This window comes from Lethenteron reissneri, chromosome 3, assembly GCF_015708825.2.
Source record: "Lethenteron reissneri isolate LAM-NWPU_2019-01 chromosome 3, ASM1570882v1, whole genome shotgun sequence".
Classification (NCBI taxonomy): Eukaryota; Metazoa; Chordata; class Hyperoartia; order Petromyzontiformes; family Petromyzontidae; genus Lethenteron; species Lethenteron reissneri.
This window is the reverse complement of record NC_083781.1, coordinates 7610441-7631178: the sequence shown is the minus strand read 5'-3', so window position 1 is coordinate 7631178 and position 20738 is coordinate 7610441. Positions and strand designations below refer to the sequence as shown.

Below are 20738 nucleotides of genomic sequence, written 5' to 3'. Positions count from 1 at the left end.
ATCCTATGTGTTAGTGATTTTTTTTTTCACATTTAGGCAGGAAATTGGTTTTCAAATTTGTATTTTTTTTCTGGGGGGGGGGGACCCCAGACCCCCTGGAAGATTCGGTCCCCCCCAATGTTGACTCCGTGGCTACGGCTTTGACGGATTATATCTCTGACCCCACTCCGAACAAGCTACGTGTGTGCATTGAAATCGCTACCCCCTCGCTCCACCCTTTCCTCTAATCCCACCCCTTCCCCTGAAGAACGCTACCCCCTTCCGCTAACCCTACCCCTACCCCCACGCTACCCTCACGCACGACAGCTCCCTCCTGGCACAAGCACGCCCCAGGCTTCCCCTGCCTCAGTCCCTGCCCCCAACAGTAACCCCCCCACCACCCCACCACCACCCCACCACCACCACCACCCCACACTTCCCCCACGAACCCCCACTAACCCCCCACCCCTTCCCCGTCTCCCGAAAGCGCTTGTTCCGTGTCGCAAGGTTTCTCGTAATCAGACCAACGACGCACACGGGCACAATGACACACACACTCTCACAATAACACTCACACAATAACACACACACACAATAACACGCACTCACAATAACACACACACTCACAATAACACACACACTCACAACGACACACTGACAATGACACACACACTCATATACACGACGACACACATACACCGACACACACACACTCACAATGACACACTCACAATAACACAAACACAATAACACACACTCACAATAACACACACACTCACAACGACACACTTACAATGACACACACACACTCACAACGACACACACTCACACAATGACACACACTCACACAATGATACACACGACGACACACACACAACGACCCACACACACTCACAATGACACACACTCACAATGACACACACATACACTCACAACGACACACTCACAATGACACACACACACTCACAATGACACACACACTCACAATGACACACACACTCACACAATGACACACACAACGACACACACACAACGACACACACACACTCGCGCGGTACAACAACACCACCGGCCGTTCGACACTCAACAGCGGGGACGTCACCAGAGCGCCTGTGCCAGGCTAGGTGCACGTTGAGGCCACGTGAAGCATCCGAGGTTCGCTGACAGGAGGAGGCCATGGGACAGACCCGGCAGCTGCCGTGGGTTGACTGCCTTCTGATGTAAAGCGCTGTGAGGCTTTGTGTGAACGACGCTATATAAAACCGACTTTTAGTTACGTATTTAGTTACTTATACTATGACTGGCAGATTCATCAGCTGTGCCCCCCCCCCCCCACGACTGTGCCCCCCCCCACTACTGTGCCCCCAACTGCACAGTAGCAGCGTCCTTCACGAGCATCCTCCATCACTAGAAATACAAAGATCCCCCGTATAGCCTCAACAAGTGCTGTCAGCGAGCACCTATGAAGGCCGCAACGGCACACGAGGGGGTGGGTAGACAACACCACGCCCGGCCGCCTTTGTCTCCCCAGCGGCGATGTTTACACACCGCACCAGGTACTAATTTTGAGGCTGAGTCAACCTAGGGGAGGCCCGGGACCGGTTCAGATAATCGTCACTGATGTTGGCCGTGAGCGGGAATCGAACTCGGGTCGCCAGGTTCGTAGCGCAGCGTAGTGCTAACCGCTACACTACCGCTCCCCGCTCCACACACAGTCACGCACACACATTCACACACTGTGCATCTACACACACACACAATCACACACACAATCACACACAATCTCACAACAACAACAACAACCGCCAATCGCCACTAAGTGGCGGTGACGTCACCACGACGCTTGTGCCAGGCCATGTGCACCTTGAGGCCACGTGAAGTGTCGAACGCCCGCTGGCAGGAGGTCACGGGGCAGACCCAGCAGGTGCCACGGGTCGACTGACTGAGATGACCGAGATGACTGGCCGATATACCACTTGTGCCCCCTACTGTGCCAACTTGCTATGCTTTATCCACCCGGCGCTCCGCTCGTTGTTGTGAGCGTCGCTCCTCCGCCCTCCGTTGTTGTTGGAGGGCGACTGCCTCCAACTGCCCAGTAGCGTCCTTCACGAGCCTTCTCCACAGAGGCCGATCTTGACACCGCTGGTACCAGTCATCGGCAACTCCACTTAGCTCCACGTCCTCCTGTACCACATCACCCCATCTCTTCTCTAGCCCGTGCCGCGCCCGTTTATCCCCCTCGATCCGGCCGAACAAAAGCTGTTTAGGCATGCGGTGGCTGGGCATGCGGGCTACATGACCCAGCCAACGCAGCCTTGCCTGCCGGAGGAGCTCACCGATGGGACTTTGCCCAGATCTTTCAAGGATTTGTGAGCTCCTCACACAATCCAGCCTGGTTAAACCCAGGATGGATCGTAGGTAGGCCAGCCTAAATGTTTCCAATCACAATCTCACACACACACAATCACACATAATCACACTCTCACAATCACACACACACACCACGGCGCCTGGGTCTCCGTGAGCCGTCACCGCCGCCGTCATCATTCGCGTTCCCAATCAGAGGGTTCCGAATTCGCGGAATTTTTTGCTGCGGAGCAAATTCCGCAGAGCGCTGAGAGGCCGAGCGCGGTGGATCGGGTTGGGGTGGGGGTACTGGGTGGGGGGGGGTTGGGGGGGGTGGGGGGGTTCTGGGTGGGGGGGGTTGTGGGGGGGGGGGTGGGGGGGTTGGGGGTGGGTGGGGGGGGGGGGTTCTGGGTGGGGGGGGGGGTTCTGGGTGGGGGGGGGTTGGGGGTGGGGGCGTTCTGGGTGGGGGGGGGGGGGGGGGTTGGGGGTGGGGGGGGGTTCTGGGTGGGGGGGTTCTGGGTGGGGGGCGGTTGGGGGTGGGGGGGTTCTGGGTGGGGGGGAGTTCTGGGTGGGGGGGGGGGGTTGGGCGTGGGGGGGGTTTGCGGGGGGTTCTGGGTGCGGGTGGGGATGGGGGTGGGGGGGTTTTGGGTGGGGGGATTCTGGGTGGGGGGGGGTTCGAGGTGGGGGGGGGGGGTTCTGGGTGGTGGGGGTTGGAGGTGGGGGGGGGGTTGGGGGTGATGGTGGTTGGGGGTGGGGGGGGGTTGGGGGTGGGGGGGGGGTTGGGGGTGGGGGGGTTGGGGGTGGGGGGGATTGGGGGTGGGGGGGGTTGGGGGTGGGGGGGTTGGGTTTGGGGGGGGGGGTTTATGGAAGGAGGTAGCGGGAGCCACGCAGAGCTCCGCACGGGAGCCGCGACTGCCGCCCGCAACCATCACGCACCGTGAGGAGTGAGTTGGGCGTGCGTGAGTGAGTGGATGAGTGAGTGGGTGGGTGAGTGAGTGAGTGGGTGAGTGAGAGGGTGTGTGGATGAGTGTGTGGGCGAGTGAGTGGGTGAGTGGCTGAGTGAGTGGGCGAGTGAGTGGCTGAGTAAGTGGGTGAGTTAGTGCCGTGAGTGAGTTTATTGAGTGCGTGTGTCTGTTGCGTGTGTGTCCGTGTGAATGTCTGTTGTGACCGTCTGCGTGATTGTGTGTGCGTCTGTGTGAGTGAGTGGGTGAGTGGGTGGCTAAGTGAGTGGGCGAGTGAGTGGGTGAGTGGGTGAGTGAGTGGGTGAGTGGGTGGCTAAGTGAGTGGGTGAGTGAGTGGGTGAGTGGGTGGCTGAGTGAGTGGGCGAGTGAGTGGGTGAGTGAGTGGGCGAGTGATTGGCTGAGTGAGTGGGCGAGTGCGTGGGTGAGTGGTTGGGTGAGTGAGTGGCTGAGTGAGTGGGTGAGTGAGTGGCTGAGTAAGTGGGTGAGTTAGTGCCGTGAGTGAGTGTATTGAGCGAGTGTGTCTGCACGAGTCTGTTGCGTGTGTGTCCGTGTGAATGTCTGTTGTGACCGTCTGCGTGATTGTGTGTGCGTCTGTGTGAGTGAGTGGGTGAGTGGGTGGCTAAGTGAGTGGGCGAGTGAGTGGGTGAGTGGGTGAGTGAGTGGGTGAGTGGGTGGCTAAGTGAGTGGGCGAGTGAGTGGGTGAGTGGGTGGCTGAGTGAGTGGGCGAGTGAGTAGGTGAGTAGGTGGATGAGTGAGTGGCTGAGTGAGTGGGTGAGTGGCTGAGTGAGTGGGTGAGTGGCTGAGTGAGTGGGTGAGTGATTGGGAGAGTGAGTGGGTGAGTGAGTGGCTGAGTAAGTGGGTGAGTTAGTGCCGTGAGTGAGTGTATTGAGCGAGAGTGTCTGCACGAGTCTGTTGCGTGTGCGTCCGTGTGAATGTCTGTTGTGACCGTCTGCGTGATTGTGTGTGCGTCTGTGTGAGTGAGTAGGTGAGTAGGTGGATGAGTGAGTGGGCGAGTGAGTGGGTGAGTGAGTGAGTGAGTGGCTGAGTGAGTGGGTGAGTGATTGGGAGAGTGAGTGGATGAGTGAGTGGCTGAGTAAGTGGGCGGGTTAGTGCCGTGAGTGTATTGAGTGCGTGTGTCTGCACGAGTCTGTTGCGTGTGTGTCCGTGTGAATGTCTGTTGTGACCGTCTGCGTGATTGTGTGTGCGTCTGTGTGAGTGAGTGGGTGAGTGGGTGGCTAAGTGAGTGGGCGAGTGCGTGGGTGAGTGGGTGAGTGAGTGGGTGAGTGGGTGGCTAAGTGAGTGGGCGAGTGAGTGGGTGAGTGGGTGGCTGAGTGAGTGGGCGAGTGAGTAGGTGAGTAGGTGGATGAGTGCGTGAGTGGGTGAGTGATTGGGAGAGTGAGTGGCTGAGTGAGTGGGCGAGTGAGTGGGTGAGTTAGTGCCGTGAGTGAGTGTATTGAGCGCGTGTGTCTGCACGAGTCTGTTGCGTGTGTGTCCGTGTGAATGTCTGTTGTGACCGTCTGCATGATTGTGTGTGCGTCTGTGCGAGTGAGCTCACTTCGCGTGCTGGATGTATCCAACCCCCAAGCAGCTGGGGACAATTTGCCTCCCACCTCACCACCCCCCCTCCCCATGCACCCCTCCCTGTGGGTGTGTGTGTGTGGGGGGTGTAGTGGGCGGGTGTGTGTGGGGGGGGGGGGGGGTGTTAGGGGTGTTGGGGGGGGTGTGGGCGGGAGTGGGGAGTGTGTGGGGGGGGGTGTGTGGGGGGGGGTGGGCGGGTGTGTGTGTGTGGGGGTGTGTGGGCGGGTGTATGTGTGGGATGGGGGTGTGTGGGCGGGTGTGTGTGTGGGGTGTGGGGGGCACTGTTATTTATCAAGGGGGGCGAGACCCCAAGCACCCCTCACCCCGCCGGAGGGTTGTTGGGGCCGCTGGTCCCCGGAGTCCCTCCCTGCTCCGTGCCTATGGCAGGGGCTCCGCCGTGCGCCGACCCCTCGCTGCTCTGCGAGCAGCTGCTGCCGTCGCTGGGCTCATCGCCCGACGGCTCCCCTCCCTGGTCCGTCCCTCCGCGAGCTCGTGTGAGAGGCATAGCTCGCCGCACGCCCTCGTTCACCTGCAGACGCTGCGTTGTCTCTCCACGGATCACGCGTTCCTGCTGGATGCCCACGGCGGTTCGTTGATCCCGTGCTCGCAGCGCACCTCGATGCGTCTCACGGACGATCGGGTCGCTGGACTGGAGAGCGTCCTGTCGCCTGGCGCTGGAGAGAAGAGCGATTTCCCCTCTGCGCTCCTCTATTTATCCTCCCTACCTCAAAGGGGATGCTGCGCTGAACAATGAGCTCGTGCACCCCAAGCCCGCGCACGGCGGTTCCCGGGCGCTGTTGATATGCTAATCAGTGAGCGACGTTGGCGGCGTACATCCTAATTACTCCCTTACCCTTCCTAACAATGGGGCCTGCGCGCTCAAGCGCAATTATCCCAACCCTCCATGACTATGCGCAACAGCCCCTGTGACCCCGCTATTCATGCTGTCCCGTACCTCCCCTGCTCGCCCCGTCGACCCGTGGGAGTGTGTGTGGGGGGAAATGCGCCTCAACCGCGGTGGCCGAATGCCCCACGCCGCGACCACACCATATTAAGGCCGGCCGCAGCGCCGCGGTGCCACGTAGCACGGGGGAGGTCATCCAATTCCCTGATCGCCGGAAACCGTGAGAATTAATCCCGATAAGGGTCTCTCGGATAAAAACCGGTCGGCCAGGCGACCTCCCCTCGGAGCTCTATGGGGGGGGGGGGAAATGAGTGCGGGTGTGTTCATGTGAGGTGAGGTGAGGGGGACGCGGGGTCGGCTCCGTTGCTTGGTGGTGGCGAGGTCGGGGATTTGGTGCCTGCCGAACGGCTTCGTGGCGGCGGCATCACATAGCCCCCCGAGGTGCCAGTCCCCGTCCCGGGTTGACTGGAGCACCTCGCTTGGGCCGCGCCCACGAGGAAACGTTGCGGGGTCCGGGGGATCCGTCCGGACCTGGTGGCTGGCCTCGGGGCGGGTGGTTCCGTCCTCTGTAGCTCCTGCGGCGGTCTCCTCCTCCACTCCAGCGGCTCTCCCCGTCCCCCGGCACCTGTGGGCTGGGGCACAAACTCAGCAGCGGAAGGGTTTAGTGGCCGTCGTCCGCGCCGTCTCCGGACTGGATCGGGGCGTCTCGGGGACCCGGCGGGGCCCATGTAGTGTGCGAGGCCCCCCAACACGAGGGGTGCGGGTACTCTGGGATTTCGGGGCTTTCGGGTGACGGAGTCCTCTCTCGCCGGGGCCGCTTTCCATGGTTTTAAGCGGCGGACATTGACCACCGTCTCTCGACCCCTCTCCCCACCGTAAATTAGTACCGTCCAGGGGGATATCTGCCGCACCACGGTCCAGGGTCCCCGCCAGTAGGTCGTCAGTTTCCCCACCTGCCCGGCCCCGACGCGAGGGGTGTGTAGCCACACCTTAGCGCCTGTCAGGAATAAGGGGGGTTCCATGCGGGGTCGGGTGCCCTGTTCCTGCCGCCGATGCGCGGCTTCCCCTTGCGGGTATGCTCGGCCTCGGGCTTCTCGCAGGGTCTCCAACAGATGTTCCACGGGGCGGCTTCCCTCCTCCGGCTGGGGGGAAGGGACGCCGAATAGCAGATCTGCGGGTAAACGAGACTCACGGCCGAACATCATTAAAAACGGGGTTTGTCCCGTCGACGTGTGTACGGTGGTGGCGTAGGCGAAAAGGGCGTAGGGGAGGTGTTCATCCCAATCCCGTTGATTTGCGGCCGCCATACGTTTGAGTTTCCCCGCTAGGGTCTGATTCATGCGCTCTACCATACCGTTCGCTTGGGGGTGATACGCTGTGGTTCGGTCCTTCTGGATTCCGAATTCTCGGCACAGTGCCTGGAACAGCTCGGCCTCGAACTCGCTACCCTGGTCGGTGAGGACTCGTTCCGGGATCCCGTGCTTGAGTACGTAATGTTCTACGAATGCCCGGGCCACCACCAAGGCCGTTTTATCAGGGATGGCCACTGGCACGGGGTAGCGGGTGAAATACTCTACTGCGACTAGAATATACCGGTTGCCTCGATGGGATCGTGGGAATGGCCCCTGTAGATCGATCCCGACCAGCTGATTCGTGCGGCTGACGCGGAACGGCCTTAGGGGTACCTGGTATCGTGCCGGTTTCGGCCCGCACTGCTGACAGGCGCGGCAGCCCTGTACCCAGGCCGCCACGTCTTGTGCCAATTTGGGCCAGAGATACTGGCGACGCAGGGTCTCTCGAGTGCGTCGTTCCCCATCGTGGCCCCCGAGTGGGTGGTCATGCACCAGCCGTAGCAGCTGGGGTCGCACCTGGGCAGGAACACAGATGCACCCCGGCTGGCCGGCCTCGGTTAACTCCCGTACCACTCCGTTCTGCACACACAACCGGCCATACAAACCGCTCCAGGGTCCTGGTAGGGCGCTCTTTTCCTCCCGCAGTGCTGCCTCCACGGCCGCCAGATCCGGATCTCGCTGCTGGGTCTGTCTCAGCTGCTCGTCGTTCAGGCCCGGGAAGGCGCAGCCGACGTCCTCCTGGATCCGTCCGATCGGGTCCCGAGCCGCGGGTCCCGCGCTTGCCGGGCGGTCGACGGGATCCTCGGTGCCACCTGTGAGGGTCTCTGTGGCGCACACTGCACTCTCTCTCGCTGGGGGGGGGTCAGTGGCCGCAGCCTCTCGGGGGTCCGTTGCCTGCCGGCAGCGTCCCCCCGTGAAACAGGGGCAGGCCTCCTCCGCCCTTGTCTCGGCGTACACCGTGGGCCGCCTCGACAAGGCGTCCGCGTTTGCATGCGTCCGGCCAGCCCGATACTCGATTTGCAGGTTGTACTCCTGCAACTGCGCCAACCAACGGGCCATCTGCCCCCGCGGCTCCTTGAATGTAAGAAGGAACTGAAGAGCATAATGGTCAGTGCGTACGCGACATCTCATGCCGTACAAATACGGCCGGAACTGCTTACATGCGAAAATCACGGCGTACAACTCTTGGCGGGTCACGCAATAGTTCAGCTCGGCCCCACTCAAGGTCCGGCTGGCGTACGCGATGACTCGTTCCGTCCCATCCTGTACCTGTGACAACACCGCGCCCAGCCCGCTGCTGCAGGCGTCGGTGTCCAAAATAAAATCGGTGGTAAAATCGGGGAAAGCGAGGGTGGGGGCGTGGGTGAGGTGGTCTTTAAGAGTGGTGAAGGCCATCTGGCAGGCCCCCGTCCACTGATAGGGGTGCTTAGGGGAAGTGAGTTGGGTGAGGGGGCGTGCGATCTCGCTGAATCCCTTTACAAATCGACGATAATAGGTGGCGAGCCCCAAAAATGATCTGATCTCCGTCAGATTCCTTGGCCGTGGCCACTCCACTACGGCGCGTACCTTCTCCGGATCGGTACGCACGCCTGCCTCGCTGACGCGATGCCCGAGGTACCCCACCTCGCGTTGTGCGATGTAACACTTACGTGGCTTGAGCTTGAGATGAGCCGCTCGCAGTCGCTGGAACACCTCTCGTAGCCTGGACCAATGCTCAGACAAAGATCTACTGAACACGATCACATCGTCCAAGTAAATCAGGCACTGTTCCCATTGCAAACCCCGCATCACCAACTCCATCAGCCGCTGGAACGTCGCGGGTGCATTGGTGAGTCCGAACGGGAGTACTCGAAACTCGAATAGTCCCATCGGGGTGGTGAATGCGGTTTTCGGCCGATCCTCCTCCGCCATCTCCACCTGCCAGTACCCGGACGCGAGATCGAGGGTGGAAAAATATCGCGCTCCGGCAAGGCTGTCAAAAGTGTCGTCGATGCGGGGTATGGGGAAGGCGTCGCCGAGCGTGACTGCGTTCAGTTTACGATAATCGACGCAGAACCGGGTTGACCCATCCTTTTTCGTTACTAGTACCACCGGGGCTGACCAGGGGCTCGCCGAGGGCTGAATTATGTTATCGCGAAGCATGTCCCCAACCGCCTCTTTGATCTGGGTGCGTTTGGGTGCGCCCACTCGGTATGCAGGGAGTTTGATGGGTCGGGCTGCACCGGTGTCAATTTGGTGCTTAACAAGGTCGGTCCGACCCACGTCCGAGTCGTGTTCGCTGAACACGTCGGCATACTCCCGCAGTAACTCGCGCAGCCGATCGGCCTCTCCCTTAGGTAAATCCGCCCATGGTACATGTAACGCGTCGAGCAGGGGAACGACTTCGGCTCGGGGAGTCAGGCCGACTCGCCAGGCCAGGTCCTGGTCACCCTCAGGACGACCGGTGTCCTCAGCCCAGAGTGCGAACACCGAGTCGTTAGAGTGGCGTGCGTGCAGGGGGTGTACGGTGGCTATCGGGGTGCGCCGTCGCAGTATCGCTGGGGAACTGTGGGGGTTAAACATCCGCATAAACAATCGGTCCCCATCTGCGTTTACCAACGTGGCGGATCCCACTATCCCATACCGTTTTGCCAACTCCGGGTGAGGAGTTAGCATTACCTCCCCTGATGGTCGGAGCGCGGGGTCGGTGGGGGATGTTGCCACCGGCACCAGCATCTCGGTGAGCGGCCCGATGGTGACTGCCGTCGCCAGGATAGCGGCCACAGGTGTGAAGCGGGGGCGCGTCGGTTCTCGTCCCAGGAACGGTATCCGCTCGCCGTTGCTCTCCACGGTGGCGCATCGCTGGCGGGGTTGCACGTTGAGTCCCAGCCGTTCTAAGAGGTCGGTACCTGCGATACACTCGTGACACAACGCACTCGACACGTAGAACTCCTGGGTGCACCCCTGGCTGCCTATGCGGACCTCTAAGGTGGCTCTCCCCAGCAGCCCCATTCCGGCTCCGCTCGCCGTGTGCAGCGCGCGGTCCGGTGCCTGCAGGTGACGCACGTCGACCCCGATCATGCTGCAGTGCGCTGCGCTCACGAGCGAGGCCACCGCCCCCGTGTCCAGCAGAATTCGGGTACGCACTCCGTTTACCTCCCCTTCCACCAGCGACGTGGCCCCCGTGATCCCCGCCACCAGCTCCCGTAGCCAGTCGCCAGGAGTCACCGTTTCTGTGGGCGTTGTTGCTGGAACCTGTGTGGAGATCACTCGCTCGCCATTATTCTCATTATCGTCTCTTTGTATCGGGACCGCGTCGATTGCACCCCTAGTTGGTCCGCTTTCTAGGGGGCGTTGGAGTTTAACCCCCGCGTCTGCCTAGCTCGGGTGATTTCAGGACAGTCTCTCACTAGATGCCCTCGGCGGTCGCACATATAACATGCCCGGGGAGGGGGGGCGGCTCCGTAGCGGGTCCCCTGTCCGCTCCCTCTCCCTCCCCCAGTACGCAGTTGTCCCACGTCGGACTCTAATTGGGCTACTCTCCCGGCCAGCCCCCCTACGGTCGAGCGTAGTTCCCCCATCTCAGACTGGAGGGTCTTCATATTTTTATTCGCTTCCTCGCGTACCTGGGTTACCCTCTCACCTACGTGGGTTACCCTCTCCCCTACTTGGGTTACCTTACCGTCCATTCGGTCTACTCGGCCAGCAATATCTCCCATGCCGGTCTACCAGCTACCCAACCCGGGGTTGTCTCGCGGGGTTTCTGGGCCTCTCTTGCCCGTCTCCCCATGGGGCTGGCGGGCTCATCCTCATCCTCCTCTTCGTCAGGGATCAGGCTCGCCACGGTGTACTCCTGTCCCGACCCTCGGAGCTGCGCGCGTTCGCTGGAGAGCTCCTCACACTCCAGCGCTTGCTCGACTAGGGTATCGAAAGGGAGGCCTGCGCTACTCTTTTTGGGCTGCCACCACGCGGTGCGAGCTAGGTACCTGAGTAGCTTGTCTGCAGCTAGCGCGTCAATGACCTCCTTCGAGAACTCTGGACGGGCGATCCGGGTTAGTGATCGCACGTCCTCAGCGTAGTCTCGGAAGTCCTCGCCAGTTTGGCGTCGGCGCGCCTCTAAGGCGGTCTTCGCCCGTATCGCGTTGCGCGTGCCGAAACGCAGGTCTAATCTACGCATTAGTTCTTCTAGTTGGGTTTGCGCGCTTTCGGGTAGTGCCTCTACAAAGTCGGCTGCCCGCCCGTCTAAGTTTAACGTAAGATGTCGCAATGCCTGCGCGTCCGACCAGCCATTAAGCTCTTTAGCCCCTATGATATTACGGGAAAACGCTTTCCATGTAGGGGTCCCCTGGCCGGTGAACACATGCCTTACCTTTGCGTGGAGTAGCGCGCCACCTTCCCGTGAAGATGTGAGGGTTCGTCCCACTTCTGGCACCAAGTTATTGGGGCCGCTGGTCCCCGGAGTCCCTCCCTGCTCCGTGCCTATGGCAGGGGCTCCGCCGTGCGCCGACCCCTCGCTGCTCTGCGAGCAGCTGCTGCCGTCGCTGGGCTCATCGCCCGACGGCTCCCCTCCCTGGTCCGTCCCTCCGCGAGCTCGTGTGAGAGGCATAGCTCGCCGCACGCCCTCGTTCACCTGCAGACGCTGCGTTGTCTCTCCACGGATCACGCGTTCCTGCTGGATGCCCACGGCGGTTCGTTGATCCCGTGCTCGCAGCGCACCTCGATGCGTCTCACGGACGATCGGGTCGCTGGACTGGAGAGCGTCCTGTCGCCTGGCGCTGGAGAGAAGAGCGATTTCCCCTCTGCGCTCCTCTATTTATCCTCCCTACCTCAAAGGGGATGCTGCGCTGAACAATGAGCTCGTGCACCCCAAGCCCGCGCACGGCGGTTCCCGGGCGCTGTTGATATGCTAATCAGTGAGCGACGTTGGCGGCGTACATCCTAATTACTCCCTTACCCTTCCTAACAATGGGGCCTGCGCGCTCAAGCGCAATTATCCCAACCCTCCATGACTATGCGCAACAGCCCCTGTGACCCCGCTATTCATGCTGTCCCGTACCTCCCCTGCTCGCCCCGTCGACCCGTGGGAGTGTGTGTGGGGGGAAATGCGCCTCAACCGCGGTGGCCGGATGCCCCACGCTGCGACCACACCATATTAAGGCCGGCCGCAGCGCCGCGGTGCCACGTAGCACGGGGGAGGTCATCCAATTCCCTGATCGCCGGAAACCGTGAGAATTAATCCCGATAAGGGTCTCTCGGATAAAAACCGGTCGGCCAGGCGACCTCCCCTCGGAGCTCTATGGGGGGGGGGGAAATGAGTGCGGGTGTGTTCATGTGAGGTGAGGTGAGGGGGACGCGGGGTCGGCTCCGTTGCTTGGTGGTGGCGAGGTCGGGGATTTGGTGCCTGCCGAACGGCTTCGTGGCGGCGGCATCACAGGGTCACGGCCCAACCACCACCACAACCACCACAACCATCACCACCACCACAACCACCACCACAACCACCACCACGCAGCAGCACCACCACCACCACCACCACAACCACCACCACCACCACAACCACCACCACAACCACCACCACCACAACCACCACCACCACAACCACCACCACAACCACCACCACCACAACCACCACCACGCAGCAGCACCACCACCACCACCATAACCACCACCACCACAACCACCACCACAACCACCACCACAACCACCACCACCACCACCACAACCACCACTACCACCACAACCACCACCACGCAGCAGCACCACCACCACCAACACCACAACCACCACAACCACCACCACCACCACCACAACCACCACCGCCACAACCACAACCACTACCACAACCACCACCACCACAACCACCACAACCACCACCACAACCACCACGCAGAAGCAGCAGCAGCGTTGTTCACGACGAGTCACGGCGAGGCTCTCGTGGGTCAACCATTAGTGTCGTTGTTGTTGTTGTTATGGAGAAGGGGGTGGTGCAGTGCCCAGCGCACTGCTCGACGAACCCGGCGGCGGCCTCCTGTGTTCCAGTGCCACCCCCTCCGCTCCCGGCTAACATCAGTGGCGAGTGATATCCACCCACCCGCACGCAGCACCCTCCTCGACAGCATGGACAGACCACCGCGGCGAACCATCGGAAACCAACTTACACGGTCGACGCAGAGCCGAACATCAGTGCTCGCAGTCCGTCTGCGAGGACTAATGAATGTCGCTCAGTGGGAGGTCGCTCATTTCTCTCTGCTGCCCCCACTGTCTGGAGCTCGCATCCCCCAGGCGCCAGTGGTGCCGACATTTTTCTTGTCCCCGTGCAAGTCCAGGCTCAAGACCTTCCTGCTCTTCCCTGCCTGTGACTGCCTGCCCCTCTCCCACAGACTCACACAGAGACACACAGACTCAGACAGAGACCCAAATATTCACGCGGAGATCCATAGACTCAGACAGAGACCCACAGACTCACACAGCCATCCATAAACTCACACAGAGACCCATATACTCACACAGAGAGCCATATACTCACACAGAGATTCATAGATTCACACATAGGCCCACAGACTCGCACAGAGATCCATATACCCTCACACAGGCTCATAGACTCACAAGGGAGACCCATAGACTCACACACAGGCTCATAGACTCACAAGGGAGACCCATAGACTCACACACAGGCCCATAGACTCACAAGGGAGACCCATATACTTACACACAGGACTATAGACTCACAAGGGAGACCTATAGACTCTCACACAGGCCCATAGACTCATACGTAGACCCACAGACTCACACAGAGACTCACATACTCACACGTAGACCCATAGACTCACACAGAGACCCACATACTCACACAGAGACCCACATACTCACACGTAGACCCATAGACTCACACAGAGACCCACATACTCACACAGAGACCCACATACTCACACGTAGACCCACATACTCACACAGGCCCATAAACTCACGCGTAGACCCACAGACTCACACAGAGACCCACAGACTCACACGTAGACCCACAGACTACACAGAGACCCATGGAGTCACATTGAGACCCATGACTCACCGCAGATGACGCCCGCCGTCTCTGCACATCGCGATGAGATTGCGGTCAGCTCCAGACGCCGCGTCACGTATCTGCATTGCATCGCGTTATGGTGATGATGGTGAGGAGGAGGATTATGATACAATGCGGTGTTTTGGCTTAGTCGTTGGTGACCGGGTTGAGACCGGAACCGGGCAGTGCGCCCCATGCCCCGCCCGTGTGGTCCCGATCGCGAGACGGTGGCGTTCAGAGTTGGAACTCGGCGAACTCGGGACCCTCCGGAACTCGGTGCTTTACCTTCAAGTCCTTGGGGGCTTCCAAGAAGAGAGACTCGCTCACTGACTCAGTCACTCGCCTGCTCACTCACTCAGCCACTCACTTATTTGATCACTTAGCCACTCACTCAGCTGCTCACTCACTCACTCAGCCACTCACTTACTTGATCACTTACTCAGCCACTCACTTACTTGATCACTTAGCCACTCACTCATTTGATCACTCAGTCACTCACTCACCTGCTCACTCACTCACTCAGTCAATCACTCACTTGCTCACTCACCCAGCCACTCAATTACCTGTTCACTTACTCAGCCACTCACTCACTTGATCACTCACTTAGCCACTCACTCACCTGCTCACCCACTCACTCAGCCAATCACTCACCCTATCACTCACTCAGCCACTCACTTACTTGATCACTCACTCAGCCACATACTCACCTGCTCACTCACTCACCTAGTCACTCAATCAGCCACTCGCTCACTTGATCACTCAGTCACTCACCTGCTCACTCACTCAGCCAATCACTCACTTGATCACTCACTCAGCCACTCAATTACCTGTTCACTTACTCAGCCACTCACTCACTTGATCACTCACTCAACCACATACTCACCTGCTCACTCACTCAGCCAATCACTCACCTGCTCGCCCACTCACTCAGCCAATCACCCACTTGCTCACTCACTCAGCCACTCACCTGATCACTTACGCAGCGACTGATTTACCCGATCACTCACTCAGCCACTCACTCATCTGGTCACTCACTCAGCCACTCACCAGCTCATTCACTAACCCGCTTACTTACTGACTCGGTGAGTGAGCGTGAGTTGATGAGATGAGCCGGTGGGTGAGTGAGTGTTTGAGTGAGCAGGCGAGTGAAGGGGCAGGCGAGCGGGTGGGTTTGTGGTACAGTGAGTCAATTAGTCTCAGTGTGTGCAGAGTTGAGTGCGGTGTATGGTGGTCGGCTCAGCCTCAAATGAGAATCTGGAGATACAAAGGCGGCCGCGCTGGCCCTCGACCCCTTCGTGTGCCGCGTCCGGCCTTAATAGGTGCGCTCGCCGACAACGCGTGCGACCCAAACACAGTCCGACAAGGCGAACGAACGACTCGAGCGATCGAGCGAGCGAATGAGTGCCCGCCGTGGCCGAGTGCGGTTTGAGTGAGAAGCGAGGGGAGTGAGAGAAGGTTGAGTCAGTCGGTGAGTGGCCGGCACAAGAAACGGGTGAGGTAAAGGATGAATGAGGGGGTGTGTGTGTGTGGGGGGGTGGGGGTGTGTGGGGGGGGGGGCTATGGAGCCGGGCTATTCGCATCACTCGGCTCTGGGCTCTTTGTGTGAATCGAAAGGGAACATCGTGTACTCTCCTGCCCGCTCGCTGCCTTTACAGAAACGTAAACGAGAGGGAGGGGAGGGGGGGAGCCCGGCTTATGATGAGGGCTCGCCCCTGTGTACACGGCGGCGGTGGTGGTGGTGTTGGGGCGGCGTGGGGGCGGGGCTGCTCTTCCTGTAAGGCGTACTTACTAGAATCCCAGCGCGAATCTCTTCCGCGAAACCACGTGCGCGTCGCGTGTATTGAGGAAACTCAGCCCCTCCACCCAGTGCCCCCAATCCCCTCCCTCCCCCTGCCTCCCTCCCCCCAGCTCTCTTAAATGAGGCACAGAAGACGCGAGCCAGAGGCGTTCGCAGTCGCGGCAGATTGAACCACGACGGGTGGTAGTCGCGCACGGCGACCCACGCGCAGGGGACCCGTACACTCAAGGGCTCCCACGGGAACCAACGCTCCGGGACTCGTACACTACAGGACTCACCCCGACCCTCACCCCCCGGGGAACCAACGCTTCGGTTTACCGGGACACGCTCGTTACGTCGGCCCCGTATCGGGATTCGAGCGCACGCCGAGAGGAGGAGTGGACTCCGTCGGCCCATGGGGTTCATCTGCCCGGGTAAGCGGGTCCCCCTCGGCGCCCCGTGGCGCTCCCCCCCCCCCCCCCTCCGTGCCTGGTGACATGTTAACACGCGTAGGTGGCAGGCGACATGTGACATGTGGCATGTGACATGTAACGGCGCGATCAACTTGATACGCTGCTGGGGCGTTTTGGCTGTTTACTCCCAAACGACTTCAACCCAGAGCCTGTCACGTATGTTCACCTGGTCAAGGTCAGGGTCATGTTTGGATCAGCAATGAGTGTTTAGCTTCATGAGCAGGGTCTGGGCTAAGGTTAGGGTCAGGGTCAAGTAGTGTCAGTGATCAGGGTTAGGGCACAAACACACCATCGCGTGTTGTGTATTCATGCAGCATCGAAGTGCAACTCCTTGCTTTGGGCGGTCAGGCTTAGGGGCTATCACCACGCTCAAAGTTCGTCACATTTGGGAGCAGTCTTAGAACCATCGCTAAGGTCATTGCCCAGTTGAGGTTCAGCACCGACAGCTTCGCTGACCTCTAACCCCGCTCCCTCCCCTGCCAGGTCGCCGCGAGTTGGACGCAGCGTCCGCGATGGGAGTGCGCGTGGTCGCCGCGGGGAGCGCCGCCGCTTCCACCGAGAGTCGCCCCTTCGCTGGCGAGCCCGGCACCGACTCACGAGCCGCGCGCCTCTGGAGGGAGCCGCGCGCGTGGGCCCCGCACCCGGGCCCCGTGTCCCCTCCGCTGCCTCGACCCCCTCGCTCCTCCTCCTCCTCGTCGGCGGTGGCGGTGACGGTAGTGGACGCGGCACCCGTGGCCACGCGGCTTCGCTCGTTCACTTCTGCGCAGGAACTTCTCGCCGTGCAGCGCACGGTGGCGGCCCTGGCCGAGAGCGGCTTCTACTGGGGCTCCGTGGCCGGGCCCGAGGCTCGGCGTCTGCTCGCCTCGCAGCCCGTGGGCACTTTCCTGGTGCGCGACAGCACCGACCCGCGCCACCTCTTCAGCCTCACGCTGCGCACGCGGCTCGGCGCCACGAGCGTGCGGGTGCAGCTGCACGCGGGGCGGTTCCGCCTCGAGTGCAGCCAGCGCAGGGACGCGTTGCCCGGCTTCGACTGCGTGCTCAGGCTCCTGGAGCACTACGTGCGTCCTGCGGGACCCCCCGGCGTCGACTTCAACAACGGCGACAACAACAACAACGCCGACAACGCCGCCGCGCAGAGCGGGGCTGGTGGCCGTGGTGGGGGTGCATCCCACCGGCACGCACAGAGAGGGGGGCCCCTCGCGGTCACGGAGAGGGGGTCCGTAGCAGAGAAGCGGCGAGCGCAGCAGCAGCAGCGGGAGCAGCAGCAGCAGCAGCAGCGGGAGGAGGAGGAGGCGGCGGCGGCGGCGAGAGCGGCTGCCGGTGTGGCGGGCAAGGGACGCACGCCGCTTTTGCTCACGCGGCCTCTGCGCCACACGCGCGTGCCGCAGCTGCAGCACCTCGCGCGCAAGGCGGTGCACCGCGCGCTCGCGGGACGCAAGCCCGAGCAGCTACAGCTGCCCTCTCTGCTGCAGGGATACCTCGAGACGTACCCCTACCAGCTGTGACGGGGAGAGGGAGAGAGGGGGCGGGGGCGATGACCGCCTGCAAACGATTTGGGAGGAGGTGCGTGTTGGGGTGGTGGGGGGTAAAGCCGGGACACGTGACTCTGCCGGTTGTCTGCTGGGACTCTGTCGGAGGGGGGGGGGGGCTCCGTGCCAAAGCCATGGCGGATGTCTAAGGCCCCCCCCACACCCCACGACTCCACCACCACGCGCACGGAGTGACTGTGAAAGGTGGACGTTGGGTGCCTGCCAGGGCTGAGTTCGCAGTGCACCACGTGGTTTTGTAGATTATTTTATTATTATTATTATGATGCAATAGAGACTGGGGGGGGGGGGCTCACGGCACAACTGGGGAGGGGGGGGGCTCACGGCACAACTGGGGGGGGGGGGAGGAACATGTGTTCCATGGACTGTGGAAGAGGTGACCTGGCAACGCGGAGACCTGCGATGGAGGGACTTAGGGTTGCTCTGATCCTGGGCAATGAGACGACCTGCAACTGAAGAGATGAAGAGAACAAGAGAGCTCGCAGATGGAGGGGAGCGTTGGTGAGAGCTCTGGGGGAGTGATGGAGGGACGCGGGAGGGGCAGGTGGGGCGCGTGAAGGTTGAGGCCGCGTCGGATCCGGACGGCTGGGTGAGACTTTACTTGAATTCCCGTGTTTACAGGCAATACGGCCACGTGTTCACTGTGGTGTCAATGTCGGTGTCAAGGGTCACGTTTCGCGTGCGCGGCGAGGAAGATATATTTATTGTGTGCAGTATTTATACGGAGTCCACGATGGCCGTCAGGTCAAGCACCACCCACCACCACCACCCACCACCACCCATCACCACCACCCACCACCACCACCCACCACCACCCACCACCACCACGACCCACCACCCACCACAACCACCACCCACCACCCACCACCACCACCCACCACCACCCACCACCACCATGTCACGACTGCTGCGGCAGTGGTGGTGATGTTGACTGCGATGGTGACACAAGTTATATGGATGGGTTTGGTGCGCGGTCGACAACCACGATGATGGCGAGAATGGTGGGGATTGCGATGGTGGTGATTGTGGTGGAGGTGCTGATGGTGGTGGCGGCGGTGACTGTGGTGTTGGTGAGCGATGTGGTCGATGATTCACATGATTGTGAACGAGGAGCACGAGGGAGCGCGAGCCTTTGAGCTTCTGAGACGAAATAAACCAAAGCGACTTCCACTTCTGGCGAACTCTCTGCTTCTTTGTCCCCGGCGGGCGGTGGCGGATGGGGGAGGGCACCCTCACAGACGCGAGATGTCCCTTCCCCAGACGCCGCTTGCGACGTTGGCACAGCTGGCCGCTGTCTGCGTCACGACACGAGACCGAGCGGTGGTTAATTCTGCACTCCGGTCGAGGGCAGCGTCGTCGTCGCCGCCGCCGCCATCATCATGGCCATCATCCTGTGTTCATGAACGGCACGCGGCCGCAGACATCACACGCGGCCCCGGTTGAGTGGTCCAATCACGAGGCAGGACCGGCGCTCTTTGTCCAACCCGCCCGGCCACAGAGGAGCCGTCAGCAGAGGTCGCAATCGGGTACCCGATACCCGTACCCTACCCTATACCCGGCTACCCGTACCCGGCCGGGTACGGGTACCCGTTTGCGACTCTGGTGCGACCTCTGGCGGTCAGACAGATACCTCAATAATTCTCGCTGGATACTTGGCAACAGTAAGGCACGGAAACCAACGGCTTCGTTAACATTCTCGGCCATTCAACTCGACAAGACACGCGGTGACGTGTGCGTCCCGTTGCCGGCTGCCCGACGCTTTGAGTCTCCAGTGTCTGCTGTGCTCGGCAACTTCTCGATAAAAAATCTCAAACATTCCTCGCGTGCGTGGGTGACGCAGCGATGGTGCGAGGTGGTCTTCCTCTGCCTCCCTTGCCCCCGTGACTCACGTGCCCCTTGATTCACCCGCCCCGCCGCTCACCTGGCTGGTGTCGCAATTTGCCTGCCGGCGCTGTGGACCAGAGCTGGCGTTGGTTGCGGACGGGGGATTGGTGGCGCAGCGGTTAGCGCGGCGACCCGCTGGGCCATCGGCGGTCACCGCACCGTCGCGCGGTGCTTTCAGGCGCCCTTCTGTGGCCGTCTGGAACGCTCTTGCCTCCTTCAGATATTAGGAAGCCACTGGAGCTATATCACTTTCAAATCCAGATTGAAAAACTCGTCTGTTGTCCTCCCCCCGCACCTCCAATGAGCGGTGCGAGACACGCACGACCCCAGTTCGATTCCCGCTCACGGCCAACATCTTTGACCAATGTATTGCCCTTCCCCTAAGTCGACTTAGATTAGTACCTGGTTTGATGTGTAACTATCACCACTGGGGAGACAAAGGCGGCCGGGCGTGGTTCTGGCCACACCAACAGGTGCGAACGAGCGGCACTTTTCCCAGCAGTCTGTTAAGGCTACATGGGGGGGGGGGGGGGGGGGGTCTTTGTAGAGTGCTGAGTCGACCTTGGGGGAGACTAAGAACCATTTCGGATATTCGTCCGTGAGCGGGACTCGAACTCGCGTCGCTGGGTCCGTGTGCGCAGTGCGCCCAGTGTTGCCAACTACTTGCACCACCCGCTGTCTCACGATGCACTCACGCACGTGGCCGCGATCGTTCCGCTGAATGAGCGATCGATCGGTCGGCAAGAGAGAGATGGAGGGAGGGAGGTGGGGGGTGGTGGTGGTGGTGGCTTCTGTGAATGAACTCGCGGGTTCCGTTTCGCGGCGCCGTCCGCTCGCCGCGCGTCACCTTCCGTGCCGTCACCAGCGGGGAATTTTCAGGAGTCACCATTCCACTCCGCG

General features: G+C 60.9%; 1 protein-coding gene across 1 annotated transcript; it reads left to right on the top strand.

Annotated features, from left to right (window-relative positions):
• The first annotated feature begins 16065 nt into the window (after positions 1-16065).
• Positions 16066-18238, top strand: LOC133345854 (suppressor of cytokine signaling 3-like). The gene is made up of 2 exons (XM_061556891.1): positions 16066-16368; positions 16891-18238. The coding sequence occupies exons 1-2, from the start codon at positions 16350-16352 to the stop codon at positions 17910-17912; spliced, it is 1041 nt and encodes a 346-aa protein (XP_061412875.1). The 5' UTR covers positions 16066-16349; the 3' UTR covers positions 17913-18238.
• The last annotated feature ends 2500 nt before the right edge of the window (positions 18239-20738 follow it).